This window comes from Mastacembelus armatus, chromosome 23, assembly GCF_900324485.2.
Source record: "Mastacembelus armatus chromosome 23, fMasArm1.2, whole genome shotgun sequence".
In the NCBI taxonomy this organism is placed as follows: domain Eukaryota; kingdom Metazoa; phylum Chordata; class Actinopteri; order Synbranchiformes; family Mastacembelidae; genus Mastacembelus; species Mastacembelus armatus.
The window spans coordinates 3,976,804-3,999,701 of NC_046655.1; the positions used below are offsets into that span (position 1 = coordinate 3,976,804).

Below are 22,898 nucleotides of genomic sequence, written 5' to 3' on the forward strand. Positions count from 1 at the left end.
TTTGAACTGGTTAATAAAAACGCGGAGGTTTTGTGTTTTTCTAATCATGCATTCGTATTAGCAGCCACAAAGTACAGCAGGCACGTGGTCGAAATCGTTGCTGCGCTTTGTGTGTCAGCTAGTGTGTGTGTGTGTCTGTGTGCGTGTGTTTGGGGGAGTGACAGGCAGGCAGGCAGCGTTTGTGTGGTCTTTGCATCCTGTTGAGAAAGTGCAAGTAAGATCATTTGCATCCTCTTTTCCTAAACCGTAACTGGCCGGAAGGAAAACGCGAACGCTATTTGCATTGTTGACAGGCTGGAGTGAGCTGTGTGGACTAAAGTTAGCTGGGCTCACCCTCCATTGATTCTCAGTGCAGGCCGTGTGTGCTCTTTGTCACACAGCAGCTAGCAGCAGCAGCATAGCTTATTGGCTATTAAACCCGCTGCGCTACACAAAGTGCACATTAGCTTCTGTTGGTGGTGGTTTTTATGTTTCCTACGTGTTTATTCAGACTTAACGTGTCCTCTGCTTTGCTCTGTGCTCCTCTAACATTACAGCGACCACTAAACGCTCAGCGCGCTTCCTCTTTGTTGCAGCTTTAAGCCTTTTCACAAAACACTCAGGGTGATCGGGTTGACTGAAGCCTCTGGTAAAACTAATGTGTGACGTTATATCTCAGTCTGAGGCATTTCATCTAGCAGATACGCACGAAACGTTACTCAACGTTACACAACGTGTATTTCTTAAAAGGAGGAAGGCATCGTGGTTTGTCCGAGACCTGTGCTGACATGCACCTACATCAGTGTCAGTTTACAGACTTGTTTATATGCCCATGCTAGGGCTGATGTTCATGGAGGTAAATGAGACACAACTGGAGAAAATTCCAACACTGTGATCAGCCATCAGCCAATTTGACCGATGCCACAGACAGATATTGGCTCATTGCAATTATATTTCAGTACTGCTGTATATGGAGGCTGATACATAGGCTAACAAGAAACAAACTAAATAACTATTAAGAAGCTGGGGATGGCAAATGTCATTTCCTATGACCAGTTGCAGTTTCTGATTCATTTTCCGCTAAAATCAGTTAAAAACCTGCACAAACTAACAGTTTGCAACCAGTTACATGTGATGAAAATCAGTTTTACATATTGTTATAGCATTTGGCCCTTTAATTTTATGTGACCTCACCACTTACATTGGTTTTCTCCTCTAGGCCCGTGTGCTGTGGTGCGTGCGTGTTGTGGGTTTGCGAGGTGTGTTTGGATTCAGGGCAAGTTCAAGTATGAAGAGAGGCAAGAAGACAGAGGAGGCTGCTGCAGATGGGGAAAATGACAGTGGCTCAGGTATTACAGCACACTTGAGTGCACGCTCAAAAACATCCTGGTCCCTACTTTCTTCAAATATTCAAAGTTATTACCCAACTTGTTTCCACCACCCTTTTTATTTACTGTACAATGACCAGTATTCAAACCCCTACACATTTTGTGATTACCATTTTTGCCCATTATGACAAAATTAAAATATGCTTTTGGAAAACCTTTGCAAATTTATTTAAAATTAAAGGTCTTGAGGCCCTGACCTGGCACTTTCATTCTAACAGTACATGTCTCCATCTTTTAACTTCACAGCCACTGCAAAGAAAGCAAAAAAGTCCAAGGAACCAGAGGCCCCAGTGTTGTACGAGGACCCTCCTGACAAAATGACCAGCAAAGATGGACGTAACGCCAACATGAAGATTACCTCCTGGAATGTTGATGGGCTCAGGGCTTGGGTGAAAAAGAAGGGCCTGGATGTGAGTTTGCACTGACCTTGAGAAACATAAGTTCGTTGCCAGGTTTATATATAATTATGAGGCAAATTTGTACATGGTTACAAGCATAATCCTTCACGTTTTCATTCGTTTGTCCTAGTGGGTGCGTGAGGAGGCTCCAGATGTTTTGTGCCTGCAAGAGACCAAGTGTGCAGAGAAAGACCTCCCAGCTGAAATCACCTCAATGCCTGAATATCCACACAAGTACTGGGCTGCATCAGATGACAAGGGGGGTTATAGTGGTGTGGCCATGCTCTGCAAGACTGAACCCCTCAAAGTCACCTATGGCATTGGTGAGTGGGGTTTTATTATGCAACTATTAAAGTTTAACTCTAGGCCTGTATAGCATTTATTGCTCTGGAAAGGTCTGTAATGCTACACTACAAATGACTAAATGAAAAGATTAAATTTCAGTTAAGTATTTGCTTCCAGTTAAGTAAACCTTCACTCCTAATCCTCCAGGTAAAGAGGAGCATGATAAGGAGGGCCGTGTCATCACTGCCGAGTTCCACAATTTTTACCTCGTAACTGCCTACGTGCCAAATGCCAGCAGGGGGCTTGTACGCCTAGATTACCGTAAAACCTGGGACGTGGACTTCCGGGCATACCTGAGTGAGCTAGATGTACAGAAGCCCTTGGTGCTGTGTGGTGATCTCAATGTCGCACACCAGGAGATCGACCTAAAAAACCCCAAGGGGAACAAGAAAAATGCTGGCTTCACCCCTGAGGAGCGGGAGGGCTTCAGCCAGCTGCTAGAGTCCGGTTTCGTCGACAGCTTCCGCGAGCTCTACCCTGAGCAGACCAACGCCTACACCTTCTGGACCTACATGATGAATGCCCGTGCAAAGAACGTGGGTTGGAGGCTCGATTACTTCCTGCTGTCATCCTCTCTGCTGCAAGGCCTGTGTGACAGCAAGATCCGCAACAAGGCCATAGGGAGTGACCACTGCCCCATCACTCTGCACATAGCACTGTAGGTCTCTGTGTGGTCAGCCAAGTTACTGCTTTGCCTAGCCTGCAATGTTTTATCAATGCTTCCATTCCAACGTAGCTCAAACGATCATGTATATTGCCTGTTTGAGTGAAGCAACAGCGATTTTGGGCAGGAAAGTTCTGCATTTGTTGAAATTTCTCATGGGTGACGTGCTTCACAATCTCACTCATTCAGTAGATTCAGCAGTAGCTTTGTTGTCCAGTACTTTTATCTTTTTCACATGAAAATTTCATAAAATGATTCTCCAACACCCACTGAACATTTGTCTTCATCCTGAAATTATGGTTTGTCAGTAAACCCAGTGATATACACTTGAAACTGTTTAGGCAATTCAGTTAAACATACAACACTAAATAACGTCTAAGCTGATTTTTAACAATGACCTATGACCAGCTCAACTTTCATAGTGTGGCTCCCCTCTGTATTACTGATCTGAGACACAACCCTGTTTCTTTGTGTTACTGTGTGATATTAAGCTACTGCCCTTAAAAAGCATCTTTTTGTAGTACGAAATGTTTTCCAAACTAGTGTTAAATTTTCTGTTGTAATACTTGCCCAACTTCTCAATAAAGACTGAATTTATGTAGAAGTGTCTGTTCATTATTTGATCATTATGTGCCAAGACGATAAAGGCAGCAAGTGTGCTGCACATCACAATGCATCTGAAAAACGGATACCTCTGCTCACTGTACTTTAATTGTAATCATGGAATTAAATGCAGCCAGTACAATGGGAATGGGGATGTTCAACATGATCTTGTTCTTTCTACAAAGTTTCTGTACTAAATGCATTGGCCATAAAGCCACAATAATCAATAGTTGCTTTTGTCTGTCTAAACTAGTCTCGTTCAATGTAAAATTCCAAAATATTACCATCTTTAAGTCTTAATTATTTTAACTTAATATGTGTTCGTTGATGCATTTTGAGGTTATATGACTGCCTAAATCCCTTCCCACATTCCACACAAAGGTATGGTTTTTCCCCAGAATGTGTTCTTTGGTGTCTCTTCAGGCGATTGGCACTGAGAAAACTCTTGTCACACTCAGTGCACGAGTAGGGTCGGACTCCGGTGTGGTAGCGCAAGTGGATCGTCAGGTAGCAAGACTGAGTGAATTTCTTGCCACAGTGGGGGCACTGGAAAGGCTTGTGGCCCGTGTGGAAACGCTCATGTTTCAGAAGCTCAGCATGGGAAAAGAAACCTTTCCCACAGTCAGAGCAGAGGTATGGCCTCTCGCCTGAATGTGTCAGCTCATGTCTGATCAGAGTCGCCTTATAAACAAAACTCTTGTCACACTGTGAGCAGCTGAAAACATTTTCCCTGGTGTGGCAGCGCTCATGCTTCTTCATGTTGCGTTCCCTCTTGAAGCTCTTGCCACAGAAGGAACACATGAAGGGCATTTCCTCTGAGTGAATCTTCATGTGACTCAGCAAACCACCCTTGTAGAGGAACCCTTTCCCACACTGTGTGCATATGTGTGGCCTCTCTTTCTGATGGACACGCTGATGCGCCGTGAGAGCCGCTCGGTAGGCGAAGCTCTTGCCGCAGTTGCAGGTGTGCACTCTCTCTTCCTGGTGAGTCTGGAGGTGCCTGTTGAGATAGCTGGCACAGCTGAAGCCCAGCTCACAGTGAGGGCATTTGTAAGAACGTTCCACATCGTCTGCATCCTCACTGTGGGTCTTCAGATGCCTTACCAGTGCTGATTTCCAAGCAAACACCCGACCACACTCTGAGCACAAGTATTCACCGTTCTCCATGTGGGTACTCTTGTGCTCCCTCTGAGCCACCAGGGACTTGAAAAACTCCCCACAGATGAGGCACTCGTACTTGCGTCCAGATTTGTGTGTCTGCTTGTGCCTCACCAGTGACTGCTTGAAGGAGAAACGCCGTCCGCACTGGGAACATGTGAAGGGCTGCTCACCTGTGTGGGTTCGCTGGTGGGCTTTCAGTGAGGACTGGAACTTGAAGCTTTTGTCACAGTCTAAACAAGTAAAACATCCTTCTTCATTTGTGAGAGGCTGAAGGAGTGGCTTGTCTTCCTCAGTCTCAACAGAGTGAACACTGTCTATGTGCTGCTGGACCCGCCCTTCTTCTGAATGATGGAAAGAGCATTTCGGACAGGAAAACGCAGCCAGTGACCCATCTACTACAGAATCTTAGAGAGAAATATTAAATGATTAGAGAATGCACCAAAAATAAGTACTGTGCTAAAAATAAATAATGTGCTTGGAATCCTTGAAAATTAAGTAAAAAAATGATCTACGCAGACCTGTAATGACACATTTGTTCATTATATAGGTATATGAGGTTATGTTAGAATGCACAGGTTGGTAGATACATCTTTTTTTTTTAGTGTAGCATATTTCTACAACATTTCTTTTTAGAGTATTAAATTTAAATCTGTAATTACGGGGATAGATAGCAAACACTCACTTTCATCACTGTCTTTTGACGTGACCATTGCTGACCCATAGGAGTGCTCTGCACTGTGAAGAAAGGAAAAATAAACAACAAGCCCAGAGAATGTACAAAATTAACTATATTATCTTTCTATGTACATTTCTAAACATGTAATCAAAGTTGTAATTAAAGAATGGCATTTTTATCATCCACTGCTTAGCAGATAATGTGCAAATATACAATGACACGACAACAATCACAGGAAAATCTGTGAACCATGTGTCACTGACAACAGAAATTGAAGGAAACTATTTGGAAGAAGAGGAAAAACAATCAAAAATGGTTAAAAAGCCCAGATGCTTTTACCAACTGAAAGGCACAGGCTTCAGAGCACAAGGGTTCGTCTTGTCGACCTCCTTCTTTCCCTTAGCGTTCATGCGCTTCTGTAAATTGATCACCTGGATCTTCATGGTTGGTTTACGTTTGCGCCCGCTTGTGCGAACCTTAACCAGGGAAACGACATCATGGCCTCCAGGCTCAGAGTTGAGACACTCATGATCACCATTATCCTCCTCTGTCACCTTGCAGATTGGTTCAGGAAGTGCAACAGGAACCTCAGAGACATTTTCATCACATGTACCAACCTCTTCCCCATTCTTATGGCTCTCTGTAGTGTTATTTGTGTTGTGATCATCAGTGTGGGTTTTTAAATGCCTTGCGAGTGCCAGCTCCCAGTTGAATTTCTTGTTGCACTGTTGGCACGTATAAACTCCATTTTCCATGTGCGCTTGCTTATGCTCCGTACGGGCTGACAAGGAGTGGAAGGTCTCCCCACAGATGATGCAGTCATACTTGCGTCCAGTTTTGTGTGTGTGTCTGTGCCTGTCGAGGGACTGCCTGAAGGAGAAACAGCGCCCACAGTCATTGCAGCGGTGAGGGCGCTCTCCCGTGTGAATGACCCTGTGGGCAATTAGTGAAGAGGCAAACTTAAATTTCTTCTCACAGTCCGGGCAGTCATGAGGTCCCACAGAGACTTTGTGCTGTGGGGGCGCTGGGTCACTCTTAGTAACATCTGAATGGAGGAGGTTTCCTGAACCACTTTCAGCTGTTTCTTGTGTATCTTCTCCCCCTGTTTCTGCTTCCTCTTTCCTGGTTGTCTCTCCATGTGGCACCAACTGTGAATCCTCAGCCACTGTGCTATCTTTTCCTTCACGGCAGTTTGCTTCCATCACCACTTCGATGTCAGTGCTCGTGCCTAATTCAACCTCTGCATAATCTGTCACTGTAATTATTTCAAGAGCTACATCATCCACAAATGATACGGTTTGCGTTTCATAGCTGAGGCCTAGCAGGGGATCTGATTGGCTGAGTTCTGTAGTGTTGGCCACTCTGCTCGGGGGAGCTGCAGAGAGTGACGAAAGGATGACGTCACCCATGCTAGATGGTGGAACTGGTGGAACAAAAAAAAACGATGAAACATAATTTTTTTTTAACAGAGATTCATCTTTAACACTATAAGTGAAATTCAATAGTAGTGTTTATAGGATGTGATCTACCATGTTGCTCTAAATGCTCATGGTGTTTATGGTGCTGGAGCAAATTCTTGAGGTCTATAGGCTCAGACACTGAATGCACACAATCCTCCAATACAGATCTTTCATCTCCAAGCCAGGAAGCAGTCTATTGGAGATAAATAAAAACAACATCACAGTATATCAACTAAAGTAAAAAATAATTACATAAAAGATTAAATTGACCCAGATTTTAACTACAAAATTAGCACTGGACATTAAGCTACAATTTATGATAAGAGCACTGCAGCCCAGCTGCTTATTAAATCCACTATGAGAGAAAGTGTCCTTTCAACTTAAATTTCTTTAAATTTATTTTAAAACTACAACAAATGGACTTCTTTCATGACTGTGCTCTGCATGCCTTACCAGCAGAAAATATGCAGATGATTAGCACAGTAAACTAATTTCATATTTTACTGCACTAGAGGACATAATATAAAATAATTATATACTTTAGTTCTTGTCAACCACTGGTTGTGTCTCTGGTGGGGTTGTTACAATGTTTTTAGTTTATCAAATTAACTTATACATGTGCTAAAGCACCCTCTGGTGGTATTTTTAATTGCTGTAGTAAATCTCTAACTGTTCATTTACTGTTAAATTCTCTGATGCGATATACATGTAACCTCTCACCTGTTCGAGGTCAGGAACTGGCAACAGCTGAGCCAGTCGACAGAGGAACTCCCAAAACAGTGTCTGCAAATCGGTGTCATACTGACGTCCATATTCAGCAGGAAATACCTCCTTCGAAAGAATACAACAGACTGTGATCAAAACTGCATTATAAATACAAAACTAAAACTTGAAATTTCTTTTGTAAACATATCTAGAAGCCATTTGAACATTCCACCATGTAAATGTTTGCAACTTGTAAGGGAACCTAGCTTAGCTTATTTTTTTAATCTAAAATATGGCTCTTTTTCCCTATAAAAACAAGCAATAATATGCAAATGCCCACATGCATTTGGTTCCAGGTGTCTGCAATATTACCTTACCAAGAAAAACTCTTCTCTCTCTTCAGGATCTTTGAGCAGAATCTGAACCAACTCCAGAAAGTGAACTGCTGCTTCTTCCTCTTCTGATTCTTTCACCTACAATACAGACATCATTATCTCAAAAGTTCATTAGTGGACAGCTGCTGAAGTGATGCTAATAAATTTGTTGCTCAGCCGATTACCGCATCTGATTAAACACATACAAACCTGTAACATACAAATCTATAACACTGTTTTTTTCAGGGTTATAAAAATCATAAAAATTAAACTTGTTAATCAAGTGTGGATGCACTAATATTTACCTGGCTGGGGTGTTGTGGTTTCATCTTGTCCAGACGAGATAAGATGAAGTCAGGTTCCACAAGCTGTTCACTTCGGCACAACTCAAGGATGTACTAGTGGAGATTAACAAAACAAAGTCTGCTGTGTTCACATATTTTTAGTTGTCAATAAAAATATATATAATTTCCTTCATCTTAAAAAAGCTGTGAATGCCTTGTGTTCTCCACTCATACCCACCCTAGCTCTTAATCCCAGGTTAAGCTGGGTCCTGTGCTTGTACATGAGCAGCTCAGGGACCATGTCCATTACTAAAGAGACAAACTCTGCCACTTTCCAGTAGTTCATGATGTCCTGTTTCTTCACAACCTGCCACATTGAGGCTGTCATGAGCTGGAGAGGTGGGACAAGGAGGCGCAGCGACGCCAGAGATAAGGTCTCATCTGGAAAACAAGAACACAAACAGTGCATGCATGTTGAATGAAATGTGAAATCAACTGTTTATGCTCAGTCTGACAGGACTAACTAAGGAAATGACATGTCCAGTTCAACATTTGTGATGTTAGTCCACTGGACTCAATGAGGTGAAGTCAAACTGGGTTATTCACAGCTTTATTCTACTGAGCTATTGCAGAACTCACCCTGTGACCAACTTAGTATGATAGCTTATTTATAGTTGATGTTTTTTTAATTACATAGAATTAGGTATAATAATATAAGTAGTTAAAGTGTTAGGACAGTGCTTTTGTTTCTCAGCCTTAGCAACAGCATTGTGTTTGAATGCAGCCTTACTGGAACATGTATGTTCAATAACCAAAATGTTGTCAAACCCAGTTAGCTAACTTTGGACATGTTTTGCAGTACGGACATAAAGCAGCCACTAATAACACAATGCAAAATGACTCTGGGTCACTAAGTTGTCCATGTAGGGTGAACGGCACTGAAATAAGCCGGTAAGTTAGCTAACTGGGCTAATTAACCCACAGCACAAGCACTCACGAAACTCAACGTCAGCTAGCGTTAGCTGAAACTATAGTCAAGTTATCAAAGAAATGTGTTTTTATTCGTCCTGGGTTAGCCCACAGACCAACCTTTGCTAACGAAAACACTTAAGTCCATCTTCTCACATCGGGGTGGGAAAGTTTTTCCTAGCTGCTGTTAGCCCACGGCTGGAGGCTGTTACTGGACCGCAGAGCTGACGAAGGTCACTGTCCGCCAGAAACAGCAGAGCCGCTGCTCTATATTAGAAGACGTACTCCACTGAAGTGTGTAAATATATGTTAATTTCGCTACACGGTAAATGGAGACATATGGTTTGTTGTCCAAGGCTCCGTCTTCTTCTCTATTTACGTTTTCTGCAGGAGACATTTTTTTGTTGTTGTTACTGCCATCTGCTGGATATTATTGTACTACTCCACAAAAATAAAACAACCCTCTGTAATATTACACACTTTCACTTGTCTGTTATTGTAATTTGTAATATCTTATTGGTGGCTTCAAAGTAGTTACTATATATAACAACTACAATTTCCAGGTGTCTTTGTTGTATTTACCTACATGTACATGTATTTTTGTATTTATAAAGGCTTTTTGGTGCATTGATTGTATTTTTTTTTTCAAATTATGTGGATATATATTACATTGTGGACAAAATATGTTGTAAACAGTTTAGGGTTATATTTGGTTCCTTTGTCTGAACACTGTAGCTGAAGAGTAGACCTGTAGCTTCTGACGACACCAGTCTTATTTTCAGTCTATTTTCCAGCTCTTCCGGGGGGACACCGAGGCGTTCCCAGGCCAGCCGGGAGACATAGTCCCTCCAGCGTGTCCTGGGTCTTCCCCGGGGCCTCCTCCCGGTGGGACATGCCCGGAACACCTCCCCAGGGAGGCGCCCAGGAGGCATCCGAAACAGATGCCCGAGCCACCTCAACTGACTCCTCTCGATGTGGAGGAGCAGCGGCTCTACTCCGAGCTCCTCCCGGGTGACCGAGCTCCTCACCCTATCTCTAGGCCACCCTGCGGAGGAAGCTCATTTCAGCCTCTTGTATCCGCGATCTCGTTCTTTCGGTCATGACCCAGAGCTCATGACCATAGTTGAGAGTAGGAACGTAGATTGACCAGTAAATCGAGAGCTTCGCCTTCCGGCTCAGCAACTTCTTCACCACAACCGACCGGTACACCGACCGCATTACTGCTGCCGATGCCCCGATCCGTATGTCAATCTCACGTTCCGTCCTTCCCTCACTCGTGAACAAGACCCCGAGATACTTAAACTCCTCCACTTGAGGCAGGATCTCTCCCCTGGCCTGGAGATGACAAACCACCTTTTTCCGGTTGAGTACCATGGCCTCGGACTTGGAGGTGCTGATTCTCATCCCAGCCGCCTCACACTCGGTTGCAAACTGCCCCAGCGCACGCTGGAGAGCCTGGCTCGATGGAGCCAACAAGACAACATCATCTGCAAAAAGCAGAGATGAAATCCTGTGGTCCCCGAACTGGACTCCCTCCGGCCCCTGGCTGCGCCTAGAAATTCTGTCCATAAAAGTAATGAACAGAACCGGTGACAAAGGGCAGCCCTGCCGGAGTCCAATGTGTACTGGGAACAGATCTGACTTACAAACGGCAATGCGAACCAAGCTCGGCACAGAGACCGGATAGCCCCCAGCAAAGGGCCCCGGACCCCATACTCCTGGAGCACCTCCCACAGGATGTCACGAGGGACCCGGTCGAATGCCTTCTCCAAGTCCACAAAACACATGCGGACTGGTTGGGCAAACTCCCATGAACCCTCGAGCACTCTTGAGAGTGTGTAGAGCTGGTCCAGTGTTCCATGCCCAGGACGGAAACCGCATTGTTCCTCCTGGATCCGAGGTTCGACCACCGGCCGGATCCTCCTCTCCAGCACCTTCCCCGGGAGGCTGAGGAGAGTGATCCCTCTGTAGTTGGAACACACCCTCCGGTCCCCCTTCCCCCCTTCTTAAAAAGAGGAACCACCACCCCGGTCTGCCAATCCAGGGGTACTGTCCCCGAATGCCACGCGATGTTGCACAGGCGTGTCAGCCATGACAGCCCAACAACATCCAGAGACTTGAGGTACTCAGGACGGATCTCATCCACCCCCCCCCCCCCCCAAGCATTTTAACTGTTGGATATGACAGAAAACCTGCCTGGACACAAAAAACCTGTCACATTCCTGCAAGGTCATACTCCTGTATCTCACTATAGGAGGACATGAGTTTGTTCTATTTTGGTTTATCTGGTCATTAAAATAAGGACTGTGAATGTGAATGTGACACAAAATGAAACAAAGTATTGTACAATTAGCTGGCCACTAGTTTCTATCTCAACCTCATAATTCTTTGAACAAAGTTTTACTTCTTTATTATGCTTTTCTTAAACAGCCATCATACCCAGCTATCACCCCCTTGACTGGACTGGCTTAACTTGTTTCATCATGTATGGTATGCAAAGAAATGCATTTCTCTGAACAGCTTTAAAAGGGGCAGCAAAATGCATTTACAGTAAAACAGTGTTGTTTAGTGTGTGCAGTGACAGTGCCTTCTTTGCTGATTACATTGTGTAACTCTTTACTGGCCTCAGCAGGAAGTGATTGATTAAAGATGCACCAGCCTCTATCATCCCAAAAGTGAAACTGTTGCTTTGCATTTAAACCCTGGTTCATCCAGAGTATAGACACACAACAACAGGAAATGTTGACTGCATGACCAAGTTGGAGAACCGATATGGCGAGTGTCCCAGAGCTGCTTTTGGAAACTTTGGAGGAGCTGGTTGACAAAGTCAGCTCTTTGTCAACCAGCTCCTCCAAAGTTTCCAAAAGCTTTACAGTAATGTTCTCAAAGGATTCCCTCATATTCCAAAATCTCGCATTGATGGGGCGGGCAGGCTGTGCACTGTGGATCTTTTGGTACAGACGTATGGCTACGATGGTGCTGTTACTGTCACAGCGGACATACTTATGAGGATGAAACTGAAACTGTGGGCAGAAACACTAACGAAGAAATATTCTGAAGGTAAAACCTGATTTAAAAAGTATAGAAATTTACGATTCAGTTCACTGTATGACAAACGTTGTCACGTTACAACAGCTGTCTCTTCTCTTTGTCTTTAGATATAAGTAACCAAGTAAGCAAAGGTAAGATAAAAAGATAACACACTAATGTTAAATTATATATTATATATCCACGCACACACTCAAGACCTAAATAAAGAATTTCTTTTATTCATTGAACAGGAATTGATCACCATGCAGTCCAAGAAAAATTAAAATCCAGTCTGAGGGAAAAGTACCAAAACATTTATGAGGGCAACGCAGATGAAGGCGACACTGTATATCTGAACAAAATCTACACTGAGCTGCACGTGATCGAAGGAGCTTGTGGAGGCTTCAGTGAGGAGTGTGAGGTCAGACAGCAGAGGACCAACCATGTGAGAACAGAAGAAACCTCCATTAAAGCTGGTGACATTTTCAAACCCAGGCACAGACAAGACAAGCGGATCAGAACAGTACTTACCCAAGGTATACCTGGAGTGGGTAAAACTGTCTGTACACAGAAGTTTATCCTGAGCTGGGCAGAAGGAGAGGAAAATCAGGATATCACGTTTCTCTTCCCACTTCCTTTCCGTGAACTGAATCCCAACATAGGGGAGAAGGACTATAGTCTGATGCAACTCCTCCATCAGTTCTTCCCTGAGATTAAATCTCTTGAGATTCTGGGAACAGAATGTAAGGTCCTGTTCATCTTTGACGGCCTTGATGAGACTCTCTTGCCCTTAAATTTCAAACTCAACAAGGTCTTAAGAGATGAGACAGAGCCAGCTTCTTTGGATGTCCTGATCACAAACCTCATCACGGGAGATCTGCTCAGGAATGCCCTCATTTGGATCACCTCCAGGCCGGCAGCTGCCAGCCGGATCTCTCGCAAGTACATCCACCAGTGGACAGAAGTCAAGGGCTTTGCAAATGAACAGAAGGAGGAGTATTTTAAGAAGCATTTGCGTGATGATAACCTTGCCATGAGGATCATCAACCATGTGAAGTCTTCAAGAAGTCTTTACATCATGTGTCAAATACCGGTTTTCTGCTGGATCACAGTCACTGTAATGAAGAAAATGTTGCACAACAATGAGACAGGAGGCATGACGAACACCCTGACCGAGATGTACGCCTATCTCCTTCTCTGCCAGATAGACAGGATGAAGGAGGGGCACTACCCAATGGAAAGTGACAGTGTTGTTTTAAAGTTGGCAGAGCTGGCGTTCCGTCAGCTGGAAAAGGGCAAGCTGATCTTCTATGAGGCTGACTTAAAAGAGTGTGGCATGGATGTCAAAGAGGCAACCATCTACTCAGGAGTTTGCACAGAGGTCTTTATGGTGGAGAGGAGAAGGAGGCGAGAAGTTTTTAGCTTTGTACATTTAACTATCCAGGAGTTTCTGGCAGCTGTGTATGCCCATCACTCCTACATGCAGAGAAAAGATAATGTTCTTCTTGGATATCTGAAAAGGTTGTCTACAAAATGGCTCCCAAGATCTGTGTTCAGTTTTCACAAGACTGCCATTGAAAAAGCCCTGGAGAGGCAGGATGGCCACTGGGACCTCTTCCTGCGCTTTCTCCTGGGGCTGTCGCTGAAATCAAACCAGGAGCTCCTAGGTAGAATACTGCATTTGGAAGCAGAAGAAGAGGAAGACGTGGCAAGGACCATACAGTTTATCAAGGAAAAGATGAAAGAGGAACCAGAGGCCAAGCTCAACCTGTTCCACTGCCTGAGCGAGCTCAAAGAAGAGTCACTGGTGCAGGAGATCCAAAGCTTCGTGAGTTCTGGGAGGCTCAGAGCCAAAACGCTGTCTCCAGTTCAGTGGTCTGCACTCACATTTGAACTGATGACATCAGAGGCAACAGAAGAGGAGTTTGACTTGAAGAAGTACATAAGATCAGAAGAAGGAGTATTGAAGCTGCTGACTGTCATCACGTCTTCTACATGTGCTCTGTGAGTTTACCCACATCCAGATACATGTTTCTCGTATATTGGTTTTGCTTGTTGGTGCTCTCTAATATGCGAACATTTCTGCCCATAGTCATTGTTTGAGATACGCTTAGGGCCTGTGCACTTTCTTACCCTCTTCATCTAGGCTAAATAACTGCAACCTCACTGAAAACTGCTGTGAAGTTTTAGCCTCCGCGCTGAGCTCAACCTCCTCTCATCTCACCAAACTGGACTTAAGTCAGAACAGTTTGAAGGATGCAGGGGTGACACTGCTTTCTGTTGGATTACAGAGTACACACTGTAAACTAAAGAGTTTAAGGTCTGTGTCACTTTTACATTGTACATCTCTGCAACTAATTTTTGTAGTTTTAAGATTCATTGATTAGGTTTACTGCTGTTTGAGGCCAAAAATGCTCTATTGTATTCAATATATTTGCTATTCTGCATGCCAATAATAATAATTAAAGCAATTCTTGTTTCCTTTATTTTTCTAGATTACATAAGTGTAAATTGGAAGGGGACTGCTTTGGTGTACTGGCTGTTGCCATCAGCACAGCGTCGACTCAACTCAGAGAACTGGATCTGAGTGCTAATGAGTTCCAGGAGGCAGGAGTGAAGGTTCTGTGTGCGGGACTGTGTAGCCCCCACTGCAAACTGGAAACACTGAGGTCAGAGCTGCTTCTTCTGAAAAAACACTTGAATGAACTTAAATTTAATCACATTTCATGTTTTAGGAAAATTAATGATTAATAAATACTGTTTTTCAGGTTGAACCATTGTAAGCTGCAGGACAGATCCTGCACAGATTTAGCTTCCGTTTTAAGCGCTGGATCATCTAACCTGAAAAATCTTGATCTAAGTAACAACAATCTGAACAATTCTGGTGTATCTCTGCTCACTCCCGGACTGAGGAGCCCACATTGCCGACTGGAAACCCTCAGGTTAGCACAGTCCTCTGAAGCAAAGATCTTGACTGCAGTTGTCCAGGCTACACTTATAGAACTACAAGAGGTCAATCTCAGTGAAATATGTAGTTTCTACTTAAGAACTTAGTATTTCATTATAGTTTCTTAAGTGCCAAAGGGATCTCAAACATGGCACTTGGTTTTAGCTCTTCATGATTATATGTTTAGTATAACTATGTCTCATGTAGTGTGATGTAATTTCATTTGAATTTTTCTCCACAGCCTCAGTTGGTGTCGCCTTACACACAAATGTTGCCGTTACATTGGCGCAGTTCTCAGCTCTGACTCTGCCCACCTCAGAGAGTTGGACCTGAGTGGAAACAACCTGCAAGGTCCAGGCATACAGCTGCTGTGTGCTGGACTGACAAGTCCACACTCTAACCTGAAGACATTAAGGTGATGTGACTCAGGCTCAGTAGACACAACAAATAACACAGTGACTTATGTGAATGTAACGTAACAGTTCTACATGGATCTTTACTATGTCAAATATTGGCTTAGCACATCCAGATAATAAAGACAGAACATATTCTTACCTGCAGGTTAAATGATTGCAGTCTCCAGAAATGCTGTGCTGAGTTTGCCTCAGTGCTTAACTCTAACAGCTCCAATCTGAAAGAGCTTATCCTGAGTGGGAACGACCTGCAGGACTCAGAGGTCAAGGTTCTCTCTGTGGGACTGGCAAGTCAGTACTGTAAACTGAAGACAATAAAGTGAGCTGGTTTTACATTATAATTGTGTTGTGTTATACTATACTATACAAGTATCTGTATTATTTTGTTCCCTTCCTTTATATAAATGAGGCTAGTCTAAGTAACAGATATGCCTCTCTATACCTATAATGTGGTACAGATCAATAACAGCACTAATGGTAATCCTGAGAAATTATATATATATTATTATAATTATCAGTCATGAGACATTTAGAAAAATCTGCACTAGAAAGGTACAAAAACACAGAAATAGACATAATTATATAAAATGTTGTTCTATAAAACTTTGTAAACTCATTGTGTTTTTGGCTGAACACAGGCTCTCATTCTGTGGAGTCACTAAGAAAGGCTGTACATATTTGTCTTCAGCACTGAGTTCGAACCCTTCCCACCTGAGGGAGCTGGACCTCAGCTACAACTACCTGGAGGACTCTGGAGTGAAGCTGCTGTCTGTTCATGTGGATAACCCACTGTGTAAACTAGAAAAACTCAGGTAAACCAGGGTATCATAAGTGTGATTTCTGTTGACTTGAGTTTAAATCACTTCTTGTACCATTTGCTCTCTAGCATCAAAAGTATATCCATACATTTACCCATCCATTATCTACCGCTCATCCTGGCACATCCAGGGACATAGGGGGGCTGAAGCCAATCCCAGCTGACACTGGGTGAGAGGCAGGGAACACCCTAAACAGAATTAACAATGTAAATGATTTAAAACTATAGAGAAACAAGAAAAATCATTTAAAAAAATCAGAAACTGTATTATTCTTTAAGTTGGTATTTCTAAAAACATGCAACATGTCTTATGGTTCAAAGTTTCATTTATGGATCAAGTTCCTGAATTTGTCTGCACATTATTTTAGAGCATATCCACATGTGCTGCTCACATGATAGATTGCAGGGAATAGAAAGTACAATAGAGGGTAAAACTGCAAGATGGTCACATGCACTGTAGTACATGCAAGACTTGACTTCAGTATTTAGTAACAATATTTACACTGTATTCCCTCCGACTACAGAGTGGAATACAATGCAGAGTGCTACCTGAAATCAACGCTGAAAAACTGTAAGTAATGTAATTTTTTTCAATATTAGTTGTTCTTATAATAAATAAAACAAAAACAATCTGTACTGTGGCCTGTAAAGACAAAAGACAAAAACTTCATATGGTTTTCCACAGCAGGCAAAGGGTTAGAGTTTGTAATCTGCAATGTCACAACTTTATGCTTGTCAACGAGAATTTTTGTACATAGATGCTTTTCAACTGAATTGTTTTCTAATCAAATAGTTTTTTGAAAATGGTTTATAAATCTGAGTTAGATTTTTTCATTCCTCTGTTTAAACATTTTATCAAGGTCCAAAAACTGTTAATTGACAAAGCAAAATCTATGCTTAAAAAGTTGAAGCTTTATTTCAGATTATTTCTGAAATCTACTAAACCACTTTAGTCTTAGCCTGGATTTGAATGTCTGAATCCTTCTGAGGCCTTATTTTTTTAGCCTGACATGTTATACTGCCATCTATCCAAACGGGGGCAGCTGTCTTTAAAACTATGGGTTTATGTGTGCTCTACTGGGTTAATGTGGTCCTGCATCTTATTATTGTAATAACAGTGTCAAAAAATGGTCATACCTGTGTCTGGTGCAGATGCATGTCCACTGACCTTTGACACAAACACAGCAGCCAAGTCTCTCTTCCTGTACACTGGGGGGAAGCAGGTGGCCCGGGTCAGAGAGACACAGCAGTACCCAGACCACCCTGAGAGGTTTGAGAGTGTCTCCCAAGTGCTCTGTCACCAAGGCCTCACCCAACGCCATTACTGGGAGGTGGAGTGGCGAGGACGCTGGGTGGATGTTGCTGTGGCAATGAGGGGGATTCGTCGAAGGGCAGGGTCTCACCTCTGTGGGTTTGGCTACACAGACCAGTCCTGGTCTCTGTACTGCTCTGATGATCACTACAGCGCTCACCACGACCACCAGTCTCTGGAGATTCCAGCACCTCCATCTCATTCCCACAGGGTCGGGGTTTATCTGGACTGGCCGGGGGGGCACTCTGTCTTTTTACAGCGTCTTATCTGGGACCCTCAGTCACCTTCACACATTCAACAGCACCTTCGCTGAGCCCCTGTACCCTGGGTTTGGGATGGAGGAAGATGATTGTTCTGTAATTATTTGTACAGCGGAGGACATGCCAGAACTCATCTCTCGGTCAGCTAGTGCTGAAAGAATTGATGAATTCTGATTGCAGGGTGACTGGGAAAATAATTTCAGTTCTGAGGGAGTAAACTGTTTTTCTGATCATAGAGCATCAATACTAAAAAATGATCTGTGAATGATTTTTCTTCTTGTAGGTGTGAAAATCAAACCCGTAAAACAAAATACAATTGTATGTCTTAATTCCTGGACATTGTTGATTTGGTAACATGTGGAAACACTGCATGGGCACTAAGTCAAACTATCCAACAATCCAACACAGACATTTGAAAAAGAACAAAATGTCCTGTGATGGTGCTTGAATAAGACTCAGGTGATCACCAAGGTCAGTAAGATTCATCCTGAAAGCCTGTAACAAAAACAGATACTGAAAATAAATGTTTACAATACAAATTATTGTGGTCAGTCTAAGAGTTGTTTCTGCATCAGGTTTCAACAACAGGAGGTATTTTCTTGGTGAATCCCAATTCCACCAATTTCACCCAGGTTTTATTTTTCCCAACCAGGAGTATCTTACTGGTATACATCTCTTTTATATTATTTGTTGGTTTTCTTCTATTTTTCCTTTTTGGTATTTTATTATTTTGACTTTTCTTTTTTCTCTCATAGTTTGTCATAGTTTATTTCTTCAGATGTTCCTTATCTAGTTTACTGTTGTTCTTCACTGTTGAGCCTCATGTTTGTTCTGCTCTTCCTTAAAAAGGAGAGAGACGTACCTTCCCCCGAGCCGTCAGGTGAAGCGTCCAATCACGAACTGACTTCTAATAAAAGGGGCGTGTCAACCTGTACCAGTCCTATGAGGTCGGGTTTTCTACCCCCAGTCCGCCTCCTCCTCCCCCATATAAGACCATTGGGGGACGGCCTTAATCAACCCGGACCGGAGGGACTTCCAGGTTGTCCGAGCGCAGAGGAGCGGTAAAGTCGAGGAATTGAGGTTCGTCAGTGTCGGTACTGTTGTTTAACTTGAGCTGCGACACAAGGGTCACAGGTAAGAACATACAGGAAAGAAAGTGTAGTATTTTACAGTCTGTCACTGGGAAAGAGTTGAGTTGGAAAAACTGCAGTTTTCATTTAACGGCAGTTGACCCAGTACTGCTGTGCATGTTTAGAGCTGATTTAAAGGTTTCTTTACAAAACGCTGTGAAAGACTGACATCTCACTTTGAAACTCTGAAAACCAGGTGAAAATGAAGGCCCTGGTTGGATGGTGTGGGATAATATCAGCTTTGCTCTTCAGCTGCACAAAACAGGTAGCAGTAACATCTTTTCTAAAAAGATGCTTCAGTTCTCTAAAGCTCTGGCTTTAAGTTGTATATTCGCATTAGATTGAGTCTCACCTCAAACTCTTTGTGTTATTTTACTAGAGACAAGTGGCAGCTTCTCCCCAAGGTATGGATCATGTTGGTATTACTTACAGAAGGTGAGCCCCACCCTGCTCCTCCAGGGCCACTATCCCTGCCCTACCTGCTGCTGATTATCTGGATCAGGTGTGTTCAGTCCAGTGATCCAGGTAATCAGCAGCGAGTAGGGCAGGGATAGTTGGAAAACAAGCAGGGCAGTGGTCCTAAGGAACATGGGTTGGGGATTCCTGGTTTAAAGCATGCAAGGTACCATGTAGGCTGTTCATACTGAATATTAGTCACCCTCCTCTTGTCTTTCTCTTATGTAAACCTCTGGAGCAGACTGCACAGAGATTAAGGCTCTTTCACCCAAAGCATCCAGTGGGATTTATCTAATCCAGCCCCCCAGTGTCCAGACCCCATTCAAGGTATCACACATGACATTTTATTTACCAAGTCATTTCTGTTAAAAGGTTCTCAAGACCTGCTGTTTTATTGACTATGAAAGCTTTGGCATGACAAAAGTGGCAGATAACCACAACATATTGTATAGATTACTGTACTGTACTACACTTAACCTGTAAGTGCAGAAAATACTATTACATGCAGTGTGTCTGGCTTTCTCTGTTTGCAGTTTGCATTATCATGGACCAGAGATCCTCAAATCATTTTTTGTCGTCTCAAGTCTCTTATGGTTCATTCTGTCATCTGCTCCATGCCATTCAGACTGTTTAGAAAACTACCTGTACTGCAATATCATCATTCCTTAAATTAATAGCATACAGTATCAGGTAGTAGTTTGGTGGATGATTACTTTAAACTTACAGGGCAGTAAGAAAAAAAAAAAAAACACTCACCAGCAACAAAATTATGTAGTTAAATGATTTTCTATTATTTAAACCTGTTTACTGGACGACCTGCCCAGGTGTACTGTGAGATGCAGGCAGATGGAGGATGGACAGTGTTTCAGTCACGCAGCGGTGCAGCCGTTTCTTTTGAAAGGAATTGGGAAGAATATAAAACTGGCTTTGGACCATTGAACAGTAAGTAAAGTACCACACAGCCTTAGGAGTTGAGCTGAGGGAGGTTAAAAAAGGTTGTGTTTGCATGAGGCTAAATCCTACTTAAGGTGACGGTGACACACCTTACTACAAGCACAGTGAATATGAATGTGCCATGAAACTGTTTAATACATCAGAATATAGAGGATTAGGTATTCTGTGTACCTTTTACAATAATAGACTTTTTTTATAACAAGCAAACATTGAAAGGTTGAACTTTTACAAGACTCTTGCCAGACTTACCTACAGGAAACCTGCTGCAATGTAAACTGTTATTGTAAAGGCTTTCAAATTCATTCAATTCAATTTTAGTTTTATTTGTACAGCACCAATTCAATCATCTCAAGGCACTTAACAAAAAAGAAAAAACCTAATGTGTTTTATATAAACACATCCTTTAAGTAGTTGCTTGTACTAAGGAAAGGATTTGTTTGCTTCCCTCAGAGGACCACTGGCTCGGTCTGAAGAAGGTTTTCTCCCTGACCCAGAATAAGACCAAGAAGTGGATCATGAGGGTCGACCTGTGGGACTTCGAAGGTGGCACTGCTTTTGCAGAGTACAAAGATTTTCGACTGGGCGACGAGAAATCAGCTTTCAAACTGCAAGTTGGGAAATACAAAGGAAATGCAGGTACTGCAGGATTTCTAATTGATTCCTTTTTTTTAAAAAATGGGCACAAATGTCTTTGTTCAAATTTTATTTCTAGCTGTTAAAATAGTCATTGTGCTGAATCTTTTTGCTGTTGTGCTGAATACATGTATATTAAAGCTGCACAGTGTAGAACGTCTAACTACTATTAAATTAATAGTGAATACTTGATATTAGACAGTGGTATTTGTCCACCAGCTTTAGTTCTGTTTTGTCTGAAACAGTGCCCTCCTCCTGTTTTATAGTACTAGCATTTTAAATTAGAATTGCTTAAATTCTTTGTACGTACTCTGTTTGAAGGTGACGCCATCCGTGGTGCCTATCCAGGCATTGACCAGAATAACTACGGTTTCAGCACTATTGACCGCGACAACGACGGCTGCTCCCCATGCATCTTTGGTGACATTGCTGTAAATGAGTGTACCTCTTCAGATAGCGGTGGTTGGTGGTACAGTCGTTGTGGCTCTGCCAGTCTAAATGGTGCCTGGCATCCTGCCGGTGACAACACCGGTTGGGCCTCAGGCCTTCATTGGCGCACCTGGAAAGGTCCTGCTCCTTATTCAGCCAAGGCTAGCAGGATGATGATCAAGTCTGTGCCAGTGGATGCTTAACTTCATCTTAGGTTTTGTTGCAGCTCAGGAAAATATTTTTACACACTCCAGTATGGAAGGCAGTCAGTGCTGGATGTTTGTGCTCTGTTTCTGAGGACTGATTTATTTAATGCAATAAAGTCCACATACAGTGCAGTTTGTAAAGGCATTGGAATACTGGGGACATCTGAGTGTAAACTACATATTCATTAAATTGCTTTGCTGGCTGACCCTGTTTGCCACATGTGTTTTGTTTTTTTTTGTTGTTTTTTTTGTCTTTAAAAACATATATATATATATATACATACACTGTGTGTGTACACAGTATATTACATATCCATATAAACACAACCAGCAGATTAGCATTCAGTTTGGAGTCAAAGAAATAAAATCTTTTTTTTTTTTTTTTTTTTTGGAGTACCAAAAGTTAAAGTAATGACTAATAACAGTTTTAAGTTGTATTCATGGAGTGCTGCACACAGATTGTGATCACAGAAAGACATACCATATCCTGGTAGTTACCACACTTGACTGAAAATAAATAGATAACTTTACTTCCTGTTCCTTTTCCCTTGGATACTAAATAAGCAGGGCTATATTTCAGCACATGTTTACAAGAGTAATGTCAAATAATATATTCTATATGTCTGAAGAACTGGTCTGCTCCACTGGACTTAAATCCACATATGAACCAGCACCAGGTAAAGCTCCAGGTACCTTCTGGGTTCACTGGTTGTTTTATAGACTTCAATTAAGTCCAGTTTGGACCAGGCCTGATTTTCTCTTCCAGGACTTAAAATCTTGGACTGTCACCATCAGTGTTTTCACAAGAGCTAGTTTAAAGGGCAGTTTATACTGTAACGACCTGCCCGTCAGAGTTGACGGTGTCACGTATTATGGGAAATGTTATTAGTTGTTCAAATGCGTTGTGAGTTATGTTCTGTTATGTTTGACGTTACTGTGTAGTTTGGGTTATGTTGGGGAGGGATTATGTTTTATTAATGTGGGGTTTATTTTAAAAGTGTGGCTGTCACCATGACTCTGGGTGACGTGTAGAGAAAAGGGGCTTGGTGACAGCGCATGTGTGTTTCGGGGGGTTTTTGGCTGGTTCGATAAGCAATAAACCAGTTGTGGAAGGACAACACTGCCTCCTGCTGGTCTGTCAAGGAATTGCACCAACGTCGTGCGGTATATGGGGCACGAGCGCTCTCCCTCCCTCACCCGCCACTGATATACAGCAGCAGCTGCTAGCACCCTGCTAGCCCTATAGTTCATGGACAGTGTTCCGCTACATTAGCTTAGCTCCAGCGATAACCCACCATGTTGTTA

General features: G+C 42.7%; 4 protein-coding genes across 6 annotated transcripts; 3 read left to right on the forward strand and 1 right to left on the reverse strand.

Moving 5' to 3' along the window:
- The first annotated feature begins 77 nt into the window (after window positions 1-77).
- apex1 (APEX nuclease (multifunctional DNA repair enzyme) 1) lies at window positions 78-3,375 on the forward strand. 2 transcript variants are annotated; one of them, XM_026327077.1, is made up of 5 exons: window positions 78-214; window positions 1,199-1,328; window positions 1,614-1,777; window positions 1,896-2,088; window positions 2,258-3,375. In XM_026327077.1, the coding sequence occupies exons 2-5, from the start codon at window positions 1,268-1,270 to the stop codon at window positions 2,770-2,772; spliced, it is 933 nt and encodes a 310-aa protein (XP_026182862.1). In that variant the 5' UTR covers window positions 78-214; window positions 1,199-1,267; the 3' UTR covers window positions 2,773-3,375. The 2 variants fall into 2 exon arrangements, with proteins under 2 accessions (XP_026182862.1, XP_026182861.1); XM_026327076.2 differs by lacking the exon at window positions 78-214 and adding an exon at window positions 254-835.
- A 73-nt stretch (window positions 3,376-3,448) lies between these two features.
- Window positions 3,449-9,414, reverse strand: LOC113142190 (zinc finger protein 11-like). 2 transcript variants are annotated; one of them, XM_026327075.1, is made up of 9 exons: window positions 9,127-9,414; window positions 8,276-8,478; window positions 8,059-8,151; window positions 7,757-7,852; window positions 7,395-7,505; window positions 6,744-6,867; window positions 5,554-6,637; window positions 5,221-5,273; window positions 3,449-4,933 (listed from the first exon to the last, which is right to left on the reverse strand). In XM_026327075.1, exons 1-9 carry the CDS (start codon window positions 9,152-9,154, stop codon window positions 3,678-3,680), a joined length of 3,048 nt encoding a protein of 1,015 aa, XP_026182860.1. In that variant the 5' UTR covers window positions 9,155-9,414; the 3' UTR covers window positions 3,449-3,677. The 2 variants fall into 2 exon arrangements, with proteins under 2 accessions (XP_026182860.1, XP_026182859.1); XM_026327074.1 differs by having other exon boundaries at window positions 3,449-4,942.
- A 2,364-nt stretch (window positions 9,415-11,778) lies between these two features.
- LOC113142345 (NACHT, LRR and PYD domains-containing protein 12-like) lies at window positions 11,779-18,412 on the forward strand. The gene is given in 13 exon segments (XM_026327349.1): window positions 11,779-11,832; window positions 11,874-12,066; window positions 12,165-12,188; window positions 12,288-14,040; window positions 14,183-14,356; window positions 14,532-14,705; window positions 14,805-14,978; window positions 15,225-15,398; window positions 15,545-15,715; window positions 16,035-16,208; window positions 16,738-16,784; window positions 17,366-17,760; window positions 17,762-18,412. Coding segments are annotated over 13 exon segments (3,705 nt in total). The 3' UTR covers window positions 17,960-18,412.
- Window positions 18,413-18,607: 195 nt separating this feature from the next.
- Window positions 18,608-21,804, forward strand: LOC113142346 (angiopoietin-4-like). The gene is made up of 7 exons (XM_026327350.1): window positions 18,608-18,643; window positions 19,112-19,180; window positions 19,295-19,319; window positions 19,613-19,698; window positions 20,196-20,313; window positions 20,776-20,961; window positions 21,280-21,804. The coding sequence occupies exons 1-7, from the start codon at window positions 18,608-18,610 to the stop codon at window positions 21,588-21,590; spliced, it is 831 nt and encodes a 276-aa protein (XP_026183135.1). The 3' UTR covers window positions 21,591-21,804.
- Window positions 21,805-22,898: the final 1,094 nt, after the last annotated feature.